We start from the raw sequence: 23219 nt of genomic DNA on the forward strand, positions 1-23219 counted from the left end.
TTTGAATGAAAGAGCGGGAAGACTGAAGGACAAAGGGATTGGGTCTCTATCGGACCTTGAGACGCTATGCTATCGTAAATACAGAATCTTATGCATTCTAATAACCGCCCCTTCGGAAAAGGAAAATGCAATATATATACATTTACACAGACTGGTTTACCCAGCAGAGATGGCCATTATCCTTAGAATAATCTTTCTGTTCGTAGTGTTGTAGAGCGGATACGTTATACCCTGTCGTTCTTATTAGGAGATTGTCTGTCCTTTCCTAGGCCACGTACGTTTACAGCTGCAGCTGATAACTCGACTTCTAGGATGTATCACTTCTTCTTTAGTGAATAAGAGTTCAAAGTTCATACCATTTTGCCATAATCAGCTCGCGCTGTGTTCTGGCTGGTCTAGTAGAAATTCATCTTTCCAGTGTGGCGATCATCACCTCATGTAAATTTTGTCATGTAGAGTGGATATTCAACCACATCTCACGGTTTGGTTTTGCTTAGTCTGACGTGAATTTGGTCATGGGGTCTTTTAAACTGGAGAAGAGAAGGGCGTGTTCCATCCCTCTCCAACCAATGTCTGTTAACTTGGGCGAGGCCACAAAGTGAGCATAGTTTACCTATGAAAATAATTCTCTCATTTAGAAGGCTAAGGTTACATTTATTTTCACATAGTTCCATATTTAAACATTTAACCTCTCTCTCCCTCTAGTCCTCATACGGCCTCTCTCTCCCTCTAGTCCTCTCTCTCTCTAGTCCTCATGAGGCCTCTCTCCCCCTCTAGTACTCATACGGCCTCTCTCTCCCTCTAGTACTCATACGGCCTCTCTCCCTCTAGTCCTCTCTCTCTAGTCCTCATACGGCCTCTCTCCCTCTCTAGTCCTCATACGGCCTCTCCCTCTAGTCCTCTCTCTCTAGTCCTCTCTCCCCCTCTAGTACTCATACGGCCTCTCTCTCCCTCTAGTACTCATACGGCCTCTCTCTCCCTCTAGTACTCATACGGCCTCTCTCCCTCTAGTCCTCTCTCTCTAGTCCTCATACGGCCTCTCTCCCTCTCTAGTCCTCATACGGCCTCTCTCCCCCTCTAGTTCTCATACGGTAAATATATCTAGACCTCATACAGCATCAGCAAAAAAAGAAATGTCCCCTTTTCAGGACCCTGTCTTTAAAAGATAATTCGTAAAAATCCAAATAACTTCACAGATCTTCATTGAAAAGGGTTTAAACACTGTTTCCCATGCTTGTTCAATGAACCATAAACAATTAATGAACATGCACCTGTGGAGCGGTCGTTAAGACACTAACAGCTTACAGACGGTAGGCAATTATGGTCACAGTTATGAAAACTTAGGACACTAAAGATGCCTTTCTACTGACTCTGAGAAACATAAAAAAAAAGATGCCCAGGGTCCCTGCTCATCTGCGTGAACGTGCCTTAAGCATGCTGCAAGGAGGCATAAAGACTGCAGATGTGGCCAGGGAAATAATTGCAACGTCCGTACTGTGAGACACCTAAGACAGCGCTACAGGGAGACAGGACGGACAGCTGATCGTCCTGGTAGTGGCAGACCACATGTAACAACACCTGCACAGGATCGGTACATCCAAACATCACACCTGCGGGACAGGTACAGGATGGCAACGGAACAGGTACAGGATGGCAACAACAACTGCCCGAGATACACCAGGAATGCACAATCCCTCCATCAGTGTTCAGAGTGTCCGCAATAGGCTAAGAGAGGCTGGACTGAGGGCTTTAAGGCCTGTTGTAAGACAGGTCCTCACCAGACATCACTGGCAACAACGTCGCCTATGGGCACAAACCCACCGTCGCCGGACCAGACAGGACTGGCAAAAAGTGCTCTTCACTGATGAGTAGCGGTTTTGTCTTACCAGGGGTGATGGTCGGATTCGCGTTTATCGGCAAAGGAATGAGCATTACACCGAGGCCTGTACTATGGAGCGGGAACGATTTGGAGGTAGAGGGTCCATCATGGTCTGGGACAGTGCGTCACAGCATCATCCCTCAACGCTGTGCATTACAGGGAAGACATCCTCTTCCTTCATGTGGTACCCTTCCTGCAGGCTCATCCTGACATGACCCTCCAGCATGACAATGCCACCAGCCATACTGCTCATTCTGTGCGTGATTTCCTGCAAGACAGGAATGTCAGTGTTCTGCCATGGCCAGCGAAGAGCCCGGATCGCAATCCCTTTGAGCACGTCTGGGACCTGCTGGATCAGAGGGTGAGGGCTAGGGCCATTCCCCCCAGAAATGTCCGGGAACTTGCAGGTGCCTTGGTAGAAGAGTGGGGTAACATCTCACAGCAAGAACTGGCAAATCTGGTGCAGTTCATGAGGAGGAAATGCACTGCAATACTGAATGCAGCTGGTGGCCACACCAGATACTGACTGTTACTTTTGATTTTGGCCCCCCTCCCTTTGTTCAGGGACAAATTATTCAATTTCTGTTAGTCATATGTCTGTGGAACTTGTTCAGTTTATGTCTCAGTTGTTGAATCTTGTAATGTTCATACAAATATTTACACATGTTAAGTTTGCTGAAAATAAACGCAGATGACAGTGAGAGGACGTTTCTTTTTTTGCTGAGTTTATATCTAGTCCTCATAGGGCATATATATCTAGTCCTCATAGGGCATATAGATCTAGTCCTTATAGGGCATATAGATCTAGTCCTCATAGGGCATATATATCTAGTCCTCATAGGGCATATATATCTAGTCCTCATACGGCATATAGATCTAGCCCTCATACGGCATATATATCTAGCCCTCATACGGCATATATATCTAGCCCTCATACGGCATATATATCTAGCCCTCATACGGCATATATATCTAGCCCTCATACGGCATATATATCTAGCCCTCATACGGCATATATATCTAGTCCTCATACGGCATATATATCTAGTCCTCATACGGCATATATATCTAGTCCTCATACGGCATATAGATCTAGCCCTCATACGGCATATAGATCTAGCCCTCATACGGCATATATATCTAGCCCTCATACGGCATATAGATCTAGTCCTCATACGGCATATATATCTAGTCCTCATACGGCATATATATCTAGCCCTCATACGGCATATAGATCTAGTCCTCATACGGCATATAGATCTAGCCCTCATACGGCATATATATCTAGTCCTCATGAGGTAAATATACAGTTGAAGTTTACATACACCTTAGCCAAATACATTTAAACTCAGTTTTTCACAATTCCTGACATTTAATCTGCGTAAACATTCCTCGTCATAGGTCAGTTAGGATCACCACTTTATTTTAAGATTGTGAAATGTCAGAATAATAGTAGAGAGAATTATTTATTTCAGCTTTTATTCCTTTCATCACATTCCCAGTGGGTCAGAATTTTACATACACTCAATTAGTATTTGGTAGCAATGCCGTTAAATTGTTTAACTTGGGTCAAATGTTTCGGGTAGCCTTCAACAAGCTTCCCGCAATAAGTCGGGTGAATTTTGGCCCATTCCTCCTGACAAAGCTGGTGTAACTGAGTCAGGTTTGTAGGCCTCCTTGCTCCCACACGCTTTTTCCAGTTCTGCCCACAAATGTTCTATGGGATTGAGGTCAGGGCTTTGTGATGGCCGCTCCAATACCTTGACTAAGTTGTCCTTAAGCCATTTTGCCACAACTTTGGAAGTATGCTTGGGGTCATTGTTCATTTGGAAGACCCATTTGCGATCAAGCTTTAACTTCCTGACTGATGTCTTGAGATGTTGCTTCAATATATCCACATCATTTTCCATCCTCATGATACCATCTATTTTGTGAAATACACCAGTCCCTCCTGCAGCAAAGCACCCCGACAACATGATGCTGTCACCCCCGTGCTTCACGGTTGGGATGGTGTTCTTCGGCTTGCAAGCCTCCCCCTTTTTCCTCCAAATACAATGATGGTCATTATGGTCAAACAATTCTATTTTTGTTTCATCAGACCAGAGGACATTTCTCCAAAAAGTACGATCTTTGTCCCCATGTGCAGTTGTAAACCGTAGTGTGGATTTTTATGGTGGTTCTGGAGCAGTAGCTTCTTCCCCGCTAAGCGGCCTTTCAGGTTATGTCGATATAGGACTCGTTTTACTGTGGATATAGATACTTTTGTACCTGTTTCCTCCAGCATCTTCACAAGGTCCTTTGCTGTTGTTCTGGGATTGATTTGCACTTTTCGCACCAAAGTACGCTCATCTCTAGGAGACAGAATGTGTCTCCTTCCTGAGCGGTATGACGGCTGCGTGGTCCCATGGTGTTTATACTTGCATGCTATTATGTGTACAGATGAACGTGGTACCTTCAGGCATTTGGAAATTGCTCCCAAGGATGAACCAGACTTGTGGAGGTCTACAAATTTTTTTCTGAGGGCTTGGCTGATTTCTTTTGATTTTCCCATGGTGTCAAGCAAAGAGGCACTGAGTTTGAAGGCAGGCCTTGAAATACATCCACAGGTACACCTCCAATTGACTCAAATTATGTCAATTAGCCTATCAGAAGCTTCTAAAGCCATGACATCATTTTCGGGAATTTTCCAAGCTGTTTAAAGGCACAGTCAACTTAGTGTATGTAAACGTCTGACCCACTGGAATTGTGATACAGTGAATTATAAGTGAAATAATCTGTCTGTAAACAATTGTTGGAAAAATGACTTGTGTCATGCACACAGCAGATGTCCTAACCGACTTGCCAAAACTATAGTTTGTTAACAATACATTTGTGGAGTGGTTGAAAAATGAGTTTTAATGACTCCAACCTAAGTGTAAGTAAACTTCCGACTTCAACTGTATATCTAGACCTCATACGGTAAATATACTCTACCGTTCAAAAGTTTGGGGTCACTTAGAAATGTCCCAATTTTTTGGTCCATTAAAATAACATAAAATTGATCAGAAATACAGTGTAGACATTGGTAATGTTGTAAACTGCCTAAAAGGCCAGCATCCCGGGGTCGCCTCTTCACTGTTGAGGTTGAGACTGGTGTTTTGCAGGTACTATTTAATGAAGCTGCCAGTTGAGGACTTGTGAGGCGTCTGTTTCTCAAACTAGACACTAATGTACTTGTCCTCATGCGCAGTTGTGCACCGGGGCCTCCCACTCCTCTTTCTATTCTGGTTAGAGACAGTTTGCTCTGTTCTGTGAAGGGAATAGTACACAGTGTGGTACAAAATCTTCAGTTTCTTGGCAATTTCTCGCATGGAATAGCGTTCATTTCTCAGAACAAGAATAGACTGACGAGTTTCAGAAGAAAGTTATTCGTTTCTGGCCATTTTGAGTCTGTAATCGAACCCACAAAAGCTGATGCTCCAGATACTTAACTAGTCTAAAGAAGGCCAGTTTTGTTGCTTCTTTAAATCAGCAAAACCGTTTTCAGCTGTGCTAACATAATTGCAAAAGTTTTTTTTTAAATGATCAATTGGCCTTTAAAAATGATAAACTTGGATTAGCTAACAACGTGCTATTGGAACACAGGAGTGATGGTTGCTGATAATGGGCCTCTGTACGCCTATGTAGATATTCCACTAAAAATCAGCCGTTTCCAGCTACAACAGTCATTTACAACATTAACAATGTCTACACTGTATTTCTGATCAATGTTATGTTATTTTAAAAATGGACAAAAAAGTAGCTTTTCTTTCAAAAACAAGAACATTTCTATGTGACCCCAAACTTTTGAATGGTAGAGTATACAGTGGGGGGGAAAAGTATTTGATCCCCTGCTGATTTTGTACGTTTGCCCACTGATAAAGAAAGGATCAGTCTATAATTTTAATGGTAGGTTTATTTGAACAGTGAGACAGAATAACAACAAAAATATCCAGAAAAACGCATGTCAAAAATGTTATAAATGGATTTGCATTTTAATGAGGGAAATAAGTATTTATTTCCTCCTCTCAATTTATAACCCCCTCTCAATCAGAAAGATTTCTGGCTCGCAGGTGTCTTTTATACAGGTAATGAGCTGAGATTAGGAGCACACTCTTAAAGGGAGTGCTCCTAATCGCAGCTTGTTACCTGTAAAAAAGACACCTGTCCACAGAAGCAATCAATCAATCAGATTCCAAACTCTCCACCATAGCCAAGACCAAAGAGCTCTCCAAGGATGTCAGGGACAAGATTGTAGGCCTACAAAAGGCTGGAATGGGCTTGGTGAGAAGGTGACAACATTTGGTGCGATTATTCGCAAATGGAAGAAACGCAAAAGAACTGTCAATATGCCTCGGCCTGGGGCTCCATGCAAGATCTCACCTCGTGGGGTTGCAATGATCATGAGAACGGTGAGGAATCAGCCCAGAACTACACGGGAGGATCTTGTCAATGATCTCAAGGCAGCTGGGACCATAGTCACCAAGAAAACAATTCGTAACACACTACGCCGTGAAGGACTGAAATCCTGCAGCGCCTGCAAGGTCCCCCTGCTCAAGAATACATGCCTGTCTGAAGTTTGCCAATGAACATCTGAATGATTCAGAGGACAACTGGTGAAAGTGTTGTGGTCAGATGAGACCAAAATGGAGCTCTTTGGCATCAACTCAACTCGCCGTGTTTGGAGGAGGAATGCTGCCTATGACCCCAAGAACACCATCTCCACCGTCAAACATGGAGGTGGAAACATTATGCTTTGGGGGTGTTTTTCTGCTAAGGGGACAGGACAACTTCACCGCATCAAAGGGACGATGGACGGGGCCATGTACCGTCAAATCTTGGGTGAGAACATCCTTCCCTCAGCCAGGGCATTGAAAATGGGTCGTGGATGGGTATTCCAGTATGACAATGACCCAAAACACATGGCCAAGGCAACAAAGGAGTGGCTCAAGAAGAAGCACATTAAGGTCCTGGAGTGGTCTAGCCAGTCTGCTGACCTTAATCCCATAGAAAATCTGTGGAGGGAGCTGAAGGTTCGAGTTGCCAAACGTCAGCCTCGAAACCTTAATGACTTGGAGAAGATCTGCAAAGAGGAGTGGGACAAAATCCCTCCTGAGATGTGTGCAAACCTGGTGGCCAACTACAAGAAACGTCTGACCTCTGTGATTGCCAACAAGGGTTTTGCCACCAAGTACTAAGTCATGTTTTGCAGAGGGGTCAAATACTTATTTCCCTCATTAAAATGCAAATCATTTTATAACATTTTTGACATGCGTTTTTCTGGATTTTGTTGTTGTTATTCTGTCTCTCACTGTTCAAATGAACCTACCATTAAAATTATAGACTGATCCTTTCTTTGTAAGTGGGCAAACGTACAAAATCAGCAAGGGATCAAATACTTTTCCCCCCCACTGCATATAAATATATCTATACATCTCTAGTCCTCACGCGGTGTATATCTCTAGTCCTCACGCGGTGTATATCTCTAGTCCTCACGCGGTGTATATCTCTAGTCCTCACGCGGTGTATATCTCTAGTCCTCACGCGGTGTATATCTCTAGTCCTCACGCGGTGTATATCTCTAGTCCTCACGCGGTGTATATCTCTAGTCCTCACGCGGTGTATATCTCTAGTCCTCACGCGGTGTATATCTCTAGTCCTCACGCGGTGTATATCTCTAGTCCTCACGCGGTGTATATCTCTAGTCCTCACGCGGTGTATATCTCTAGTCCTCACGCGGTGTATATCTCTAGTCCTCATGCGGTGTACATCTCTAGTCCTCATGCGGTGTACATCTCTAGTCCTCATGCGGTGTATATCTCTAGTCCTGTGGCATCTCACCCCTTCTTTAGCCACCAGTAGCTGTTTCTCAGCGTTCAGCTTCTTGATGTTGTAGTACTGCACCTCCACCTCATGGGTGAGCTGGAGCCACTTCTGGAGGGACTCTGGTGGGGACCAGCTGCAGCGAGACTCCAGCTCCTTCTCTGCTTTCTTCAGGGCCATGCGCACCTGCAAAACACACACACACACACACACACACACACACACACACACACACACACACACACACACACACACACAAAGTCCAGAAGTCAACCTACAGCATATAACTTCTTCTGACTCAAAACAGCAGTGAAAAGAACACACTAAAGTCTTCACGCTAAAAGTCAAAGTGGTTAAGCATAAATGTATCATTACCACAGTGTCTCTCTGGACCATGGTGTGAATGTGGATGGGGAGGTGGGAGAGGGAAATGTGATCTCATTGGCTTGTGAAAGCTAGCACTCTCTTTGTCTCCAGACAGCCTCATTAAGAGCTGTGCAAATGAGCCCAGAGCCATGGAGGCATCCACCCACCCTTAGATTCAAATCACTGACAAGCCTTAATGGAGCAGCACTGCACCAGCCAGGTGAGCAGGGAGCCTGCAAGCCATGTGCACAGAGAGAGTTAGGGCTAGGGGAGCAGGGAGCCTGCAAGCCATGTGCACAGGGAGAGTTAGGGCTAGGTGAGCAGGGAGCCTGCAAGCCATGTGCACAGAGAGAGTTAGGGCTAGGTGAGCAGGGGGCCTGCAAGCCATGTGCACAGGGAGAGTTAGGGCCAGGTGAGCAGGGAGCCTGCAAGCCATGTGCACAGGGAGAGTTAGGGCCAGGTGAGCAGGGAGCCTGCAAGCCATGTGCACAGGGAGAGTTAGGGCCAGGTGAGCAGGGAGCCTGCAAGCCATGTGCACAGGGAGAGTTAGGGCCAGGTGAGCAGGGAGCCTGCAAGCCATGTGCACAGGGAGAGTTAGGGCCAGGGGAGCAGGTGAGCAGGGAGCCTGCAAGCCATGTGCACAGGGAGAGTTAGGGCTAGGGGAGCAGGGGGCCTGCAAGCCATGTGCACAGGGAGAGTTAGGGCTAGGTGAGCAGGGGGCCTGCAAGCCATGTGCACAGGGAGAGTTAGGGCCAGGTGAGCAGGGAGCCTGCAAGCCATGTGCACAGAGAGAGTTAGGGCTAGGTGAGCAGGGGGCCTGCAAGCCATGTGCACAGGGAGAGTTAGGGCTAGGTGAGCAGGGGGCCTGCAAGCCATGTGCACAGAGAGAGTTAGGGCTAGGTGAGCAGGGGGCCTGAAAGCCATGTGCACAGGGGAGAGTTAGGGCTGTATATGGGGCCATGTGACATCTGTGTGGTTCTCTTTTCTGATAAGGCAGGCATGAGGGCTGACCTGGTTTGACCTCCACTGGGACCTGACAACAAGATAACAGGCCTCCAGAGAAACCCTCCAGATGAAATGAGCATTCTAAATCCTGTCTGCAGTCAGGAGCGGTGAATCTAATCCTTACGTCATATGAAAACATTCTGAGCTGGATTCTTATATATAAGCTCTTCGTTGGCATGTATGCTGAAAAGGAGGGAGCTATCTCAGGCCCTTTCTCTAGTCATATCTTGAGAACTGAAATCAGATAAAGGAGTGACTATTGCTTCCTCCAGCAGACTACAGTGTTCTCAGGAGACCATAGTGATCGTAGTAGAATGAAGAGAGTACACAACATGAGGCCTTTGCTCAGCTGCCCTGTGTGGGCCGACCGCTGCTTCTTTTCCTGCCATTTCCCTGATGGGCAAAGAGCTGAGTGGGAGTTATGCCTACTGATAGCATTCTGCATCTGATCCATCTAAATGTATAGCTGGCTCCCTAGAATATAGAGTGGTTAACAGGGTTCAGTCAAGTCTCCCCTCTCTGGAATTCATCTACAGGATCATGTTACTGGCCTCAACCACACCTTGTTTCTCAACAAGTACCCCGCTAGACTAATTCACCCTTTCTCATCCACATGCATTTGTTCTCCACACCTGTCCCTCCCCAAAGTGGTACAGTCCAGTACCTGGTCCAGCTCCTCCTCGGCGTATTTCTGCCTACTCAGCTCGTTCTCGGTGCCCTCGCGGAGCTCCTTCAGCCGCTGGGCCTCCTGCTTGGCACAGTTGATCTCATCCCTCAGCTTCTGTTCCAGGTTCACCTTCTCCACCTCCACTGTACGGTGCTCCTCCTGGGCTATCTGCAGCCTGAGAACGAGAGAAATCCTTTACTATCTCATCCTGGAATATACAAGGTCTGAGGTCATCTGCCTTTGGCCTAAAGAGCAGGAGCCCAGACTTAATTAAAGATATTGGAAATACAGACATTGTTATCCTACAAGAAACATGGTATAGAGGAGACGGACCCACTGGTTGCCCTCTAGGTTACAGAGAGCTGGTAGTCCCATCCACCAAACTACCAGGTGTGAAACAGGGAAGAGACTCAGGAGGTATGCTAATTTGGTATAGAGCATACTATACGTACTTTTGGAGAAATGTCCTCTGGTCTGATGAAACAAAAATAGAACTGTTTGGCCATAATGACCATCGTAATGTTTGGAGGAATAAGGGGGAGGCTTGCAAGCCGAAGAACACCATCCCAACCGTGAAGCACGGGGGTGGCAGCATCTCGTTGTGAGGGTGCTTTGCTGCAAGAGGGACTGGTGCACTTCACAAAATAGATGGCATCATGAGGTAGGAATATTATGTGGATATATTGAAGCAACATCTCAAAACATCAGTCAGGAAGTTAAAGCTTGGTCGCAAATGGGTCTTCCAAATGGACAATGACCCCAAGCATTCTTCCAAAGTTGTGGCAAAATGGCTTAAGGACAACTTAGTCAAGACATTGGAGTGGCCATCATAAAGCCCTGACCTCAATCCCATAGACAATTTGTGGGCAGAACTGAAAAAGTGTGTGTGAGCAAGGAGGCCTACAAACCTGACTCAGTTACACCAGCTTTGTCAGGAGGAATGGGCTAAAATTCACCCAACTTATTGTGGGAAGCTTGTGGAAGGCTACCCAAAATATTTGACCCAAGTTAAACAATTTAAAGGCAACGCTACCAAATACTAATTGAGTGTATGCAAACTTCTGACCCACTGGGAATGTGATGAAAGAAATAAAAGCTGAAATAAATCATTCTCTCTACTATTATTCTGACATTTCACATTCTTAAAATAAAGTAGTGATCCTAACTGACCTAAAACAGGGATTTTTTACTCGGCTTAAATGTCAGAAATTGTGAAAAACTGAGTTGAAATGTATTTGGCTAAGGTGTATGTAAACTTCAGACTTCAACTGTATGCAAGCACCACTTTTCTGTTTTGCATTTTTTGAAACAAGTAATTTTTTTCATTTCACTTCACCAATTTGGACTATTTTGTGATTGTCTGTTACATGAAATCCAAATAAAAATCAATTTAAATTACATGTTGTAATGCAACAAAATAGGAAAAACGCCAAGGGGGATGAATACTTTTGCAAGGCACTGTATATATCAACTAATTGGCAAAAGCAGTAGAACAGTCTGCAGCACCTGGCCTCACCCTACTAGAATCTGAAGTCAAATGTCTACTGTTTGCTGATGATCTGGTGCTTCTGTCCCCACCCAAGGAGGGCCTACAGCAGCACCTAGATCTTCTGCACAGATTCTGTCAGACCTGGGCCCTGACAGTAAATCTCATTTAAGTAAAAATACTGGTCCAGTTACCAGGACCACAAATACACATTCCATCTATACACTGTTGACCTAGAGCACACAAAAAACTATGCCAACCTCAGCCTAAACAGCAGCACCACAGGTAACTTCCACAAAGCTGTGAACGATCTGAGAGACAAGAAGGGCCTTAGACGCCATCAAAAGGAACATAAAATTCGACCAATTAGGATTTGGCTAAAAATAATTGAATAGTTTATAGAACCCTATTGCCCTTTGTGGTTGTGAGGTTTAGGGTTTAGGTTTAGGGTCTGCTCACCACCCAATAATTCACAAAATGGGACAAACACCAAATTGAGACTGCCTGCAGAATTCTGCAAAAACATCCTCTGTGTACAACGTAAAACACCAAATAATGCATGCAGAGCAGGAGTAGGCCGATACCCACTAATTAGACCTGGCTCTCAAGAGAAGACAGGCTATGTGCACACTGCCAACAAAATGAGGTGGAAACTGAGCTGAACTTCCTAACCTCCTGACAAATGTATGACCACATTAGAGACAATTTCCCTGAGATTACACAGATCCACAAAGAATTTGAAAACAAATCCGATTTTGATAAACTCCCATATCTATTGGGTGAAATACCAGTGTGCCATCACAGCAGCAAGATGTGTGACCTGTTGCCACAAGAAAAGGGCAACCAGGGAAGAACAAACACCATTGTAAATACACCCATATTTATTTTTCCTTTTGTAATTGCACATCCTTATAACAAATTTCTCTATTACTTTGAAACTTGTGAATGTAATGTTTACAATACATTTTTCATTGTTTATTTAACTTTTGTATATTAATCTATTTCACTTGCTTTGGCAATGTAAACATATTTCCCATGCCAATAAAGCACCTTGAATTGAGAGAGGAGAGGAGAGAAAGAGAGAGGAGAGAAAGAGAGAAAGAGAAAGAGAGAGAAAGAGAAAGAGAGAGAAAGAGAGAGAAAGAGAGAGAAAGAGAAAGAGAGAGAAAGAGAAAGAAGGAGAGAAAGAAAGAGAAAGAAAGAGAGAAAGAAAGAGAGAAAGAAAGAGAGAAAGAAAGAGAGAAAGAAAGAAAGAGAGAAAGAAAGAGAGAAAGAAAGAGAGAAAGAGAAAGAAAGAAAGAAAGAGAGAGAAAGAGAGAGAAAGAAAGAGAGAGAAAGAGAGAATCAGACAAGGAAAAGCATGAGATGTGATCTGTTCTTTTCCTGATCACATGGCATTACCAGGAAGAATTTTGGGGCCTTATTACAGGTGCTCGTTATCAGTGACTCATCAGGGGCAAACAACAGAAGTGCCTGTATAATTTTACTACTAGATTCCAGGGAGCCTGGCATGTCCACATAGTATCCTCCAACCAGATGTCCTTGGACCTTGCTGCTCCTTGCTATAAAGAATGACCACTATAGAGCCCAAGGAAGCCAGGGATCCATCATTTTCTGATGTATATGCTACATGTAGCTGAGATTCCCTGGGCAGAGATAAAGACATGGTTTGTTTTACAGGTTGGGTCCGGTTTCAAGCGCTAACTACAGTAGGGGGAAGTACACTGACTGTAGCAGCCTGTTGCCTTGTAACTACATCAAACAGCTGAGCACTAGTTTGTAGTTCCGGACTGTAAGCCTATCACAGGAATTCAGAGAATTTCCACGCTTTACATTTTACACATAACTGACCAGATATTCTTGAAAACAGCATAAATGCGTTATTCAGTGAAACTTAAGCAACAGAGAGCACAGATCATACAGTCAAGTGAGTGTATTCTGTAAATCAAATCAAATTTGATTAGTCACATGCGCATGTGACTAATCAAATTTGATTTGATTTACAGAACACACTCGCTTGACTGTATGATCTGTGCTCTCTGTTGCTTAAGTTTCACTGAATAACGCATTTATGCTGTTATATATATATATATACTGCTCAAAAAAATAAAGGGAACACTTAAACAACACATCCTAGATCTGAATGAAATAAATCATTTTATTAAATACTTTTCTTTACATAGTTGAATGTGCTGACAACAAAATCATACAAAAATAATCAATGGAAATCCAATTTATCAACCCATGGAGGTCTGGATTTGGAGTCACACTCAAAATTAAAGTGGAAAACCACACTACAGGCTGATCCAACTTTGATGTAATGTCCTTAAAACAAGTCAAAATCAGGCTCAGTAGTGTGTGTGGCCTCCACGTGCCTGTATGACCTCCCTACAACGCCTGGGCATGCTCCTGATGAGGTGGCGGATGGTCTCCTGAGGGATCTCCTCCCAGACCTGGACTAAAGCATCCGCCAACTCCTGGACAGTCTGTGGTGCAATGTGGCATTGGTGGATGGAGCGAGACATGATGTCCCAGATGTGCTCAATTGGATTCAGGTCTGGGGAACGGGCGGGCCAGTCCATAGCATCAATGCCTTCCTCTTGCAGGAACTGCTGACACACTCCAGCCACATGAGGTCTAGCATTGTCTTGCATTAGGAGGAACCCAGGGCCAACCGCACCAGCATACGGTCTCACAAGGGGTCTGAGGATCTCATCTCGGTACCTAATGGCAGTCAGGCTACCTCTGGCGAGCACATGGAGGGCTGTGCGGCCCCCCAAAGAAATGCCACCCCACACCATGACTGAACCACCGCCAAACCGGTCATGCTGGAGGATGTTGCAGGCAGCAGAACGTTCTCCACGGCATCTCCAGACTCTGTCACGTCTGTCACATGTGCTCAGTGTGAACCTGCTTTCATCTGTGAAGAGCACAGGGCGCCAGTGGCGAATTTGCCAATCTTGGTGTTCTCTGGGAAATGCCAAATGTCCTGCACGGTGTTGGGCTGTAAGCACAACCCCCACCTGTGGACGTCGGGCCCTCATACCACCCTCATGGAGTCTGTTTTTGACCGTTTGAGCAGACACATGCACATTTGTGGCCTGCTGGAGGTCATTTTGCAGGGCTCTGGCAGTGCTTCTCCTGCTCCTCCTTGCACAAAGGCGGAGGTAGCGGTCCTGCTGCTGGGTTGTTGCCCTCCTACGGCCTCCTCCACGTCTCCTGATGTACTGGCCTGTCTCCTGGTAGCGCCTCCATGCTCTGGACACTACGCTGACAGACACAGCAAACCTTCTTGCCACAGCTCGCATTGATGTGCCATCCTGGATGAGCTGCACTAGCTGAGCCACTTGTGTGGGTTGTAGACTCCATCTCATGCTACCACTAGAGTGAAAGCACCGCCACCATTCAAAAGTGACCAAAACATCAGCCAGGAAGCATTGGAACTGAGAAGTGGTCTGTGGTCCCCACCTGCCGAACCACTCCTTTATTGGGGGTGTCTTGCTAATTGCCTATAATTTCCACCTGTTGTCTATTCCATTTGCACAACAGCATGTGAAATGTATTGTCAATCAGTGTTGCTTCCTAAGTGGACAGTTTGATTTCACAGAAGTGTGATTGACTTGGAGTTACATTGTGTTGTTTAAGTGTTCCCTTTATTTTTTTGAGCAATATATATATATATAAATAAAGACAATTACAACAATACTGAATAAACACTTTTATTTTAACTTAATATAATACATAAATACAATCTATTTATACTCAAATAAATAATTAAACATGTTCAATTTGGTTTAAATAATGCAAAAACACAGTGTTGGAGAAGTAAAAGTGCAATATGTGCCATGTAAAAAAGCTAACATTTAAGTTCCTTGCTCAGAACATATGAAAGCTGGTGGTTCAATATTCCCAGTTAAGAAGTTTTAGGTTGTAGTTATTATAGGAATTATGACACGTCGACTATTTCTCTCTATACCATTTGTATTTCATATACCTTTGACTATTGGATGTTCTATTGGATGTTCTTATAGGCACTTTAGTATTGCCAGGCTAATCTTGGGAGTTGATAGGCTTGAAATCATAATCAGCGCTGTGCTTCAAGCATTGCTAAGACCTGCTGGCAAAACACAGTCAAGTGCTGTTTGAATGAATGCTTACGGGCCTGCTGCTGCCTACCACCGCTCAGTCAGACTGCGCTATCAAATATCAAATCATAGACTTAATTATAATATAATAAACACAGAAATACGAGCCTTTGGTCATTAATATGGTCAAATCCGGAAACTATCATTTCGAAAACAAAACGTTTATTCTTTCAGTGAAATACAGAACCGTTCAGTATTTTATCTAACGGGTGGCTACCCTAAGTGTAGATATTGCTGTTACATTGCATAACCTTCAATGTTATGTCATAATTATGTACAATTCGGTCTTCACACAGTTTGCAACGAGCCATGAGGCCCAAACTGCTGCATATACCCTGACTCTGTTTGCACTGAACGCAAGAGAAGTGACAATTTCCCTAGTTAATATTGCCTGCCAACATGAATTTGTTTTAACTAAATATGCAGGTTTAAAAAAAGATATACTTCTGTGTATCGATTTTAGGAAAGGCATTGATGTTTATGGCATTTGTGAAACGATTGTGCTTTTTTCGCGAATGCGCTTTTGTTAAATCATCACCCGTTTGGCAAAGTTGAAGTAGGCTGTGATTCGATGATAAATTAACAGGCACCACATTGATTATACGCAACACAGGACAAGCTAGTTAACCTAGTAATATCATCAACCATGTGTAGTTAACTAGTGATTACGTGAACAGTGATTGTTTTTTATAAGATAAGTTTAATGCTAGCTAGCAACTTACCTTGGCTCCGCTTGTAGCCACAACGTCCTTTTGACGCTACGTCCTTGACGCTACACTCGCGTAACAGGTGGTCAGCCTGCCACACAGTTTCCTCGTGGATTGCAATGTAATCGGCATCCCAAAAGGCCGTTTACCGATTATGAAAAGTTGAAATCGGCCCTAATTAATCGGCCATGCAGTTTAATCGGTAGACCTCTAGTATGTACATGTAAATAGAGTTAATTAAAGTGACTACTTTATACTACTTGCTCTGTAGATAACGCCATTGGCTAAACACCAGCCTTAGAGTAGGCTAAGAATGTGAGTGAGAGGGTGTAAAGATAGCATGAGGGGCTTGCATCTTACAGTATGTGGCTGAAAACAATGGCTAATGTGTAGAGGGCAGAGGACCTTGGGCAGCTGTCACACAGCTGAATGATGTCAAGGCTTGGCCAGGCCAGGACTGGGGCCCCAGTGGTGACAGAGCCCAGTACTCTATGGCCGTTCTGTATTGGGATCATGGTGCTCTTCTTCTGCCACAGTATAATGTCCCCAGTGCCTCAGACATGACTATATAAACGACCAACAAGGAGTCCATTTGTGGGATGTGTGGCTGTGTCATGCTGGGTTAGTACGTGTCACATCACGCCATCCTGTGAGGTCGGTCACAAGACCACAGTTCAAACACACAGAGGGCCCACTAGGAGAAACAGGACTATAGATATTCATGTCATCTACAAGGAGACTGCTTTAGCTTGTACACAGCCTAGCTTGCTATGTTTTAAAGAGGTCACAGCATATGTATGAGATGATCAATATCTGATGAGAATTGGTACATTGAAATTATGAACAGCATTTCAATTAATATAAATTAACCTGAATCCATGGAGTACCCGCATGAGTTAAAAAAATACATCAGTAATTCTGAGAGCAGGTTTTACAGGGCAAATTGAGCTTGAGATGAGAGAGGCAGGAGGTGTAATGCTGTTTCACATCACCAGAGAGCAGCCTCATCCCACCAGAGGAAGAGGAGAAGGCCTCTAGAGGGCTGCAGTCACGAGTAGCCTGAAGTATCACCCTGAATTTAATTCCGCTGCTCTATTGAATCCGCCATCCTACAAGTTGTTTGTGTGACTTCATTTCAAAATGACGGGGCGCGTTGTACAAAACAAATTCATCAGCGAATGGATGGTCTAACAAATCCAACCAGTCAGCATATAGAATTTGACAACATCATCATGCAGGTCGGCTCAGGCCCAACCCATCGGTTTCTGGGACAAATCAGAATGGTCAGAATGTGTTCGCATTCTAGATATCGTCAGTGAGGGAGGCAAATCCAGACTCATGGAGAAGAAATGTCCGAGTGATGTGGATGGGTAGCCAGGCAACAGTGAAAGGTGATCTGGGGGGCTGAGGATGGAAAATGTGGGCAGTGGGCCCTCCCACTAATGCTCTTGACCCTTACCTCTACCATTCACTAGCAACAGCTTCAGCAGCAACAATGGCAGGGCAGGGCAGGCACACAGCACTGTATAACACTCCACTGAAAGAGGCCCGATGCAGACGCTCAGCCCCACTGCACTGCAGGGTACAAGCAAACAACATCAAAGCCTATTTGCAGCACAGGCTCAGTAGCTCCAGGCTGACTGGGCTGATATAGATTTGTATGAATAACATTCCTACGAGTGAGACTAGTTTTAAATCAATATCATTTATGAGTAACTGGAATATGAACAGCAGCAGAATGTGGATCTAGTATAGAGCATTCTGAAAATATTCAGACCCCTTGTTGATACATTAGTCTGATTGTAAAATGTAATAAATAAAAACAATTCCTCAATCTACACACAATAATGACAAGCGAAAACAAGTTGACATTTTAGCGAATTCAGAAAAAATACAAAAACAGAAATATCTTATTTACAGTATTCAGACACTGCTATGAGACTCGAAATTGAGCTTAGATGCATCCTGTTTCCAAACATCCTTGAGATGTTTCGACAACTTGATTGAAGGCCACTTGTGGTAAATTCAATTGATTGGAAATGATTTGGAAAGGCACACACTGGTCTATATAAGGTCCCACAGTTGACAGTGAATGTCATAGCAAAAACTAAGCCATGAGGTTCAAGGAATTGTCCATAGAGCTCCGAGACAGGATTGTGTCGAGGCACAAATCTGGGGAAGGTTACCAAAACATTTCTGCAGCATTGAAGGTCCCCAAGAACATAGTGGCCTCCATCGTTCTTAAATGGAAGACAGTTGGAACCAATAAGACTCTTCTTAGAGCTGGCTGCCCGGCCAAACTGAGCAATCAGGGAGGTGACCAAGAACCTGATGGTCACTTGGACAGAACTCCAGAATTCCTCTGTGGAGATGGGAGAAACTTCCAAAAGGACAACAATCTCTGCAGCACTCCACCAATCAGGCCTTTATGGTATAGTGGCCAGATGGATTCCACTCCTCAGTAAAAGACACATGACAGCCGGCATGGAGTTTGCCAAAAGGCACCTGAAGGACTCTCAGACCATGAGAAACAAGATTAGCTGGTCTGATAAAACCAAGACTGAACTCTTTGGCCTGAATGCCAACCATCACATCTGGATGAAACCTGGCACCATCCCTACAGTGAAACATGGTGGTGGCAGCATCATTCTGTGGTGAAGTTTTTTAGCGGTAGGGACTGGGAGACTAGTCAAGATAGAGGGAAAGATGAACGAAGCAAAGTACAGAGAGATCCTTGATAAAAACCTTCTCCAGAGCGCTCAGGACCTCAGACTGGGACGAAGGTTCACCTTCCAACAGGACAACGATCTTAAGCCAAGACAATGCAGGAGGGGCTTCGGGACAAGTATCTGAATGTCCTTGAGTGGCCCAGCCCGAGCCCAGACATGAACCCGATCTAACAGCTCTGGAGAGACCTGAAAATAGCTGTGCAGCAACGCTCCTCATCCAACCTGACAGAGCTTGAGAGGATCTGCAGAGAAGAATGGGAGAAACTCCTCAAATACAGGTGTGCCAAGCTTGTAACGTCATAGACTCGAGTCTTCTTGGGTGTAATCGCTGCCAAAGGTGCTTCAACAAAGTACTGAGTAAAGGGTCTGAATACTTATGTAAATGTGTTATTTCATACATTTAAAAAAAAATCTAAATTTGCACACAAAAAAAAAAACTGTTTTTGCTTTGTCATTATGGGGCACTGTGTATAGATTGAGAAAGTGTGTAGATTAATGAGAAGGAAAACTATTTTTTTTTTTTAATCAATTTTAGAAAAAGGCTGTAACGTCAAGTGGTCTGAATACTTTCCGAATGTACTGTATTTCCTTTCCAGGTGTATGCTGTATGAATGCCATATCCATCAATTATATCATCTATTGACCATGTTTAGTAGAGACCTGTCTTGTCAGGCATACAACCCACTAAACCTCTGTCCACATTATACCTTTATTTCAACAAGCAACACAGACTGAGACCAAGGTCTCTTTTACAGCTCCAATGGCTCTGACTGGATGCCGTCGACTCTAACAGCCTGACTTCTATCCTTTAGATGGTTTCATGACTAACGACAGGCATCCAATCCCAGTCCTATTGACGACAGCTTACCCAAAAGTATCGCATGGTCTACAGTGTCAAAAGCTTTAGATAAATCTATGAACAAGGCGGCACAGTACTTTCTATTATCTAGGTCATTAGTAATATCATTTATAACAACACGTACAGTGGCCGTAATAGTACTGTGTTTAGGTCTGAAGCCAGATTGATTACTAGAAAGAGTATTGTTAACAGTTAAAAAAGATTGTAGTTGCCTATTCACCAATGACTAGAATTTTAGGCAAACAGGAGAGCTTAGAGATGGGCCGATAATTATCCAATTCACTACCATCACCTCCCTTGAGGAGTGGTAAAGCAAATGCTGTTTTCCAAGATTTAGGAATCTTTCCTACGACAAATGTTTGATTAAAAATATGCGTCACTACACCAGCAATAATATATTTTAATTTAAACGATGCTGGCATCAGCCAGTCCAGATTGAGATCTCCGATAATCAATAATTCAGAGTTTGCATAATTAGACATTAACTCAAACAATTTGCTTAGCTCTGATCTAAGCAAATTGTTTGAGTTAATGTCTAATTATGCAAACTCTGAATTATTGATTATCGGAGATCTCGATCTGGACTGGCTGATGCCAGCATCGTTTAAATTAAAAGATATTTGCAACGAACTAAATCTTACTCAACTAATAATTATACCTACCCATCCTAATCCAAAAGACCCCAAAAAAAATCGGAGCTGAGGGTGGGCGACAAACTCCCGCTAGCGTTAATAGTGCATTATGACCAAGGACCACATTTAGAACTAAGCATTCATACTGTTTCGGAACAGAAGTTGAAATGGACAGTGACATCTAGGTTGCATTTAACATATATGGCAATACCTCCACCTCTACCCACTCTGTCTGCTCTGTAGACATTATACCCAGCTAACAGAACATCTGAGTCTGGAACAGACACACAGAGCCAGGATTCAGATATCCACCTCTACCCACTGTCTGCTCTGTAGACATTATACCCAGCTAACAGAACATCTGAGTCTGGAACAGACACACAGAGCCAGGATTCAGATATAATCAATATGTCAGCATGTGATTGTGGGACCAGTTTTTCAATCAAATCTAGCTTTTGGATCAAGCTTCTAGCATTCAAATGAATAATTCCTAGGCCACTATTTCGAGAGCTCATATCAGATGGAGCATTCAAGGTAATATTAGATGAGCGACGCTTCCTTGTGTGACTACTGACAGGCCTGAGTTGGATGGAGATGATATTACTTCTATCAATACCCCCCTGCCTGTGCGAGGAAGTGGCAACACGGTACCTTGACAGTAGTGTAACAATAACATAAAGTCCATCAAAAGTTTTATCCATGTTAGCAGCACCTGTAGAACTATTTAAAGCTATGGGGGGGAGCAGTAAGTATAGCCTGATGGGGAATCAACCAATTCCGAGTATCAACCCCCATGGCTATATATTGTCAATTCTCACATGCCCTGTATGAGGCTATAGTGAGAGCCAGGTTTGAGGAGAGAATGCTTGTACCATACCCATTCAGATGTAATCCATCCCGGAGAAATACATTTGGTCGATGTAGAAAAGCTTTAATTAAAATTGTCCACATATTGTATGCTTATTGAACAACAATAACCTTTAAGCCAGATGTGTAGCTGGCGTATAAGACTGAAATGATTATCCCTAGAGCGTGGAGACGGGAACGGACCTGAAATAATGCATTGTTTACCTGATTTAACTACAGTATGAATCAGTGATTTAAAGTCCTTTTTAAGTTGCTCAGATTGCTGTAGGTTAATATAATTTGACCCTACATGGACAGTGATAGCTGAAGCAGTCGGGTGTTTACTAATGAGTAGCGGGATCATACAGTCCGTGTCCTGGATCCGGGCACCCGGGTAACAGATGGTCTCTGCTTTCCTAATAGAAACATTTTGGATCATAGATGAGCCCACAATAAGGACAGTGGGACTGCTGCTTGGTAAACATTTTTCAAAGTTGCGTCTCTCTTGAGTTATCTCTTCCTCCTAGAAGGTTGTTTGGGGCTAGTTATAGAGCTGTTTCGTTGTAAATTGTTTAGATGGCAGGGGTCCACTTGCTTCCGGGAAAAATTGTTTGTTCCTTTGGGGACAGTGGCAGAAATCCTGGTCATGTTTAGTAGAGACCTGTCTTGTCCTGCATAGAACCTACCTCTGTCCACATGATTACATTTAGTAGAGACCCGTCTTGTCCTGCATACAACCCACTACACCACACCTCTATCCACATGATTACATTTAGTAGAGACCTGTCTTGTCCTGCATACAACCCACTACACCACACCCCACCTCCGTCCACATGATTACATTTAGTAGACCCGTCTTGTCGTGTATACAACCCACTACACCCCACCTCCGTCCACGTGAGAGTGAGTAAGCGGTGGAGGTGACGCGTAAAGAGGTAATGCCTGGCACCAGCTGGTGTTGTAAAAGGCACCCAGAGTAAACACAGAGTGAAATAGTCCTACAGCTTGCCTCCAGCAGGGGTTTAGGAAGAAGGGACGGCAAAAGACACAGAGGACATGACCCCTCTCCCCTTCAGCTCCCCGAGAGCACAGGAGACACCCCAGCCTGTCCACCTAGTCACACTGAGTCACCCTGTCTTGCATGTTCTCTTCCCCTGCCTCCATTACAGGGCTCACTTAGGAGGCATGTTGACCTGTCCCACCAGTCCCACACAGTCAGTCTGTATGCTCCCATTCACTGTTACAGTAATACGTGTTTAACAGGAGGGTAAGCAAGCATCTCAATGGAACTGTCAATGCTCTGGTTTGCTGTGGTATAACAACTGTAGATGAAGGTCTATAACCCCATAGGTAACAAACCACAAAACAGCAACAATACAAAACTGCATGCATATTAGCTAGTATGCATGAGAAGTTGCAATCCTCTCAACAAAAATAAATAAATTGGCATTTCACATTCTGCTTTACTGTCACTAGGTGTTTTAACTCCCCTTCTATTAATAAAACATAAGCATAATAAAAAAAAATCTAATACATCAAACATTTTGGTACAACCCTTTTCATGACCCCTAGGTGAACCCGACACTGGTGGCACCTTAATTGGGGAGGACAGGCTCGTGATAATGTCTTGAGAAGAATTAGTGGAATGGTATCAAATACACGGTTTCACATGGATGCCATTCTATCGCTCCATTCAGGACATTATTATCAGCCGTCCTCCCTTCAGCAGCCTCCTGTGGCCTACGTCAAGGACACTCACTTTAGGAGTCAGTTAGTTGTAGTGGGAACCTGTGTCAGGGATAGAGACCTAGACACTGTGTGTGTATGAGTCAGCATGACATGAAATGACGAGGCAAGACTACAGTACGGCAGTATCCAGGTTTTTATACAGTCATATTGTTCTGTACCATACCGGGCTATACGGTATTACACAAGAGGCGTTATTTCTAAAAACTATTTAGGAAACAGGGATCTTGATCCAGGAAGGGATTGAATGTCTCTGCTGAAGCCAAGAAGCTTGATGTTGACATCTATCCACTTAGCAAACCAAATGCATA

The 23219-nt window shown here is 44.0% G+C and overlaps 1 protein-coding gene across 2 annotated transcripts in view; it reads right to left on the minus strand.

The window, feature by feature from the left end:
* The window catches only part of LOC115206568 (stromal interaction molecule 1), a 72480-nt gene that overhangs the window by 11657 nt on the left and 37604 nt on the right, over window positions 1-23219 (minus strand). For both annotated transcript variants that reach the window (XM_029773696.1, XM_029773697.1), the window contains exons 8-9: window positions 9756-9933; window positions 7739-7906 (exon numbers count right to left, since the gene is read on the minus strand). In XM_029773696.1, coding sequence (XP_029629556.1) covers window positions 7739-7906; window positions 9756-9933 — 346 coding nt within the window. The remainder of the gene's footprint in view (window positions 1-7738; window positions 7907-9755; window positions 9934-23219) is intronic.

Source organism: Salmo trutta, chromosome 13, assembly GCF_901001165.1.
Source record: "Salmo trutta chromosome 13, fSalTru1.1, whole genome shotgun sequence".
NCBI classification, from domain to species: domain Eukaryota; kingdom Metazoa; phylum Chordata; class Actinopteri; order Salmoniformes; family Salmonidae; genus Salmo; species Salmo trutta.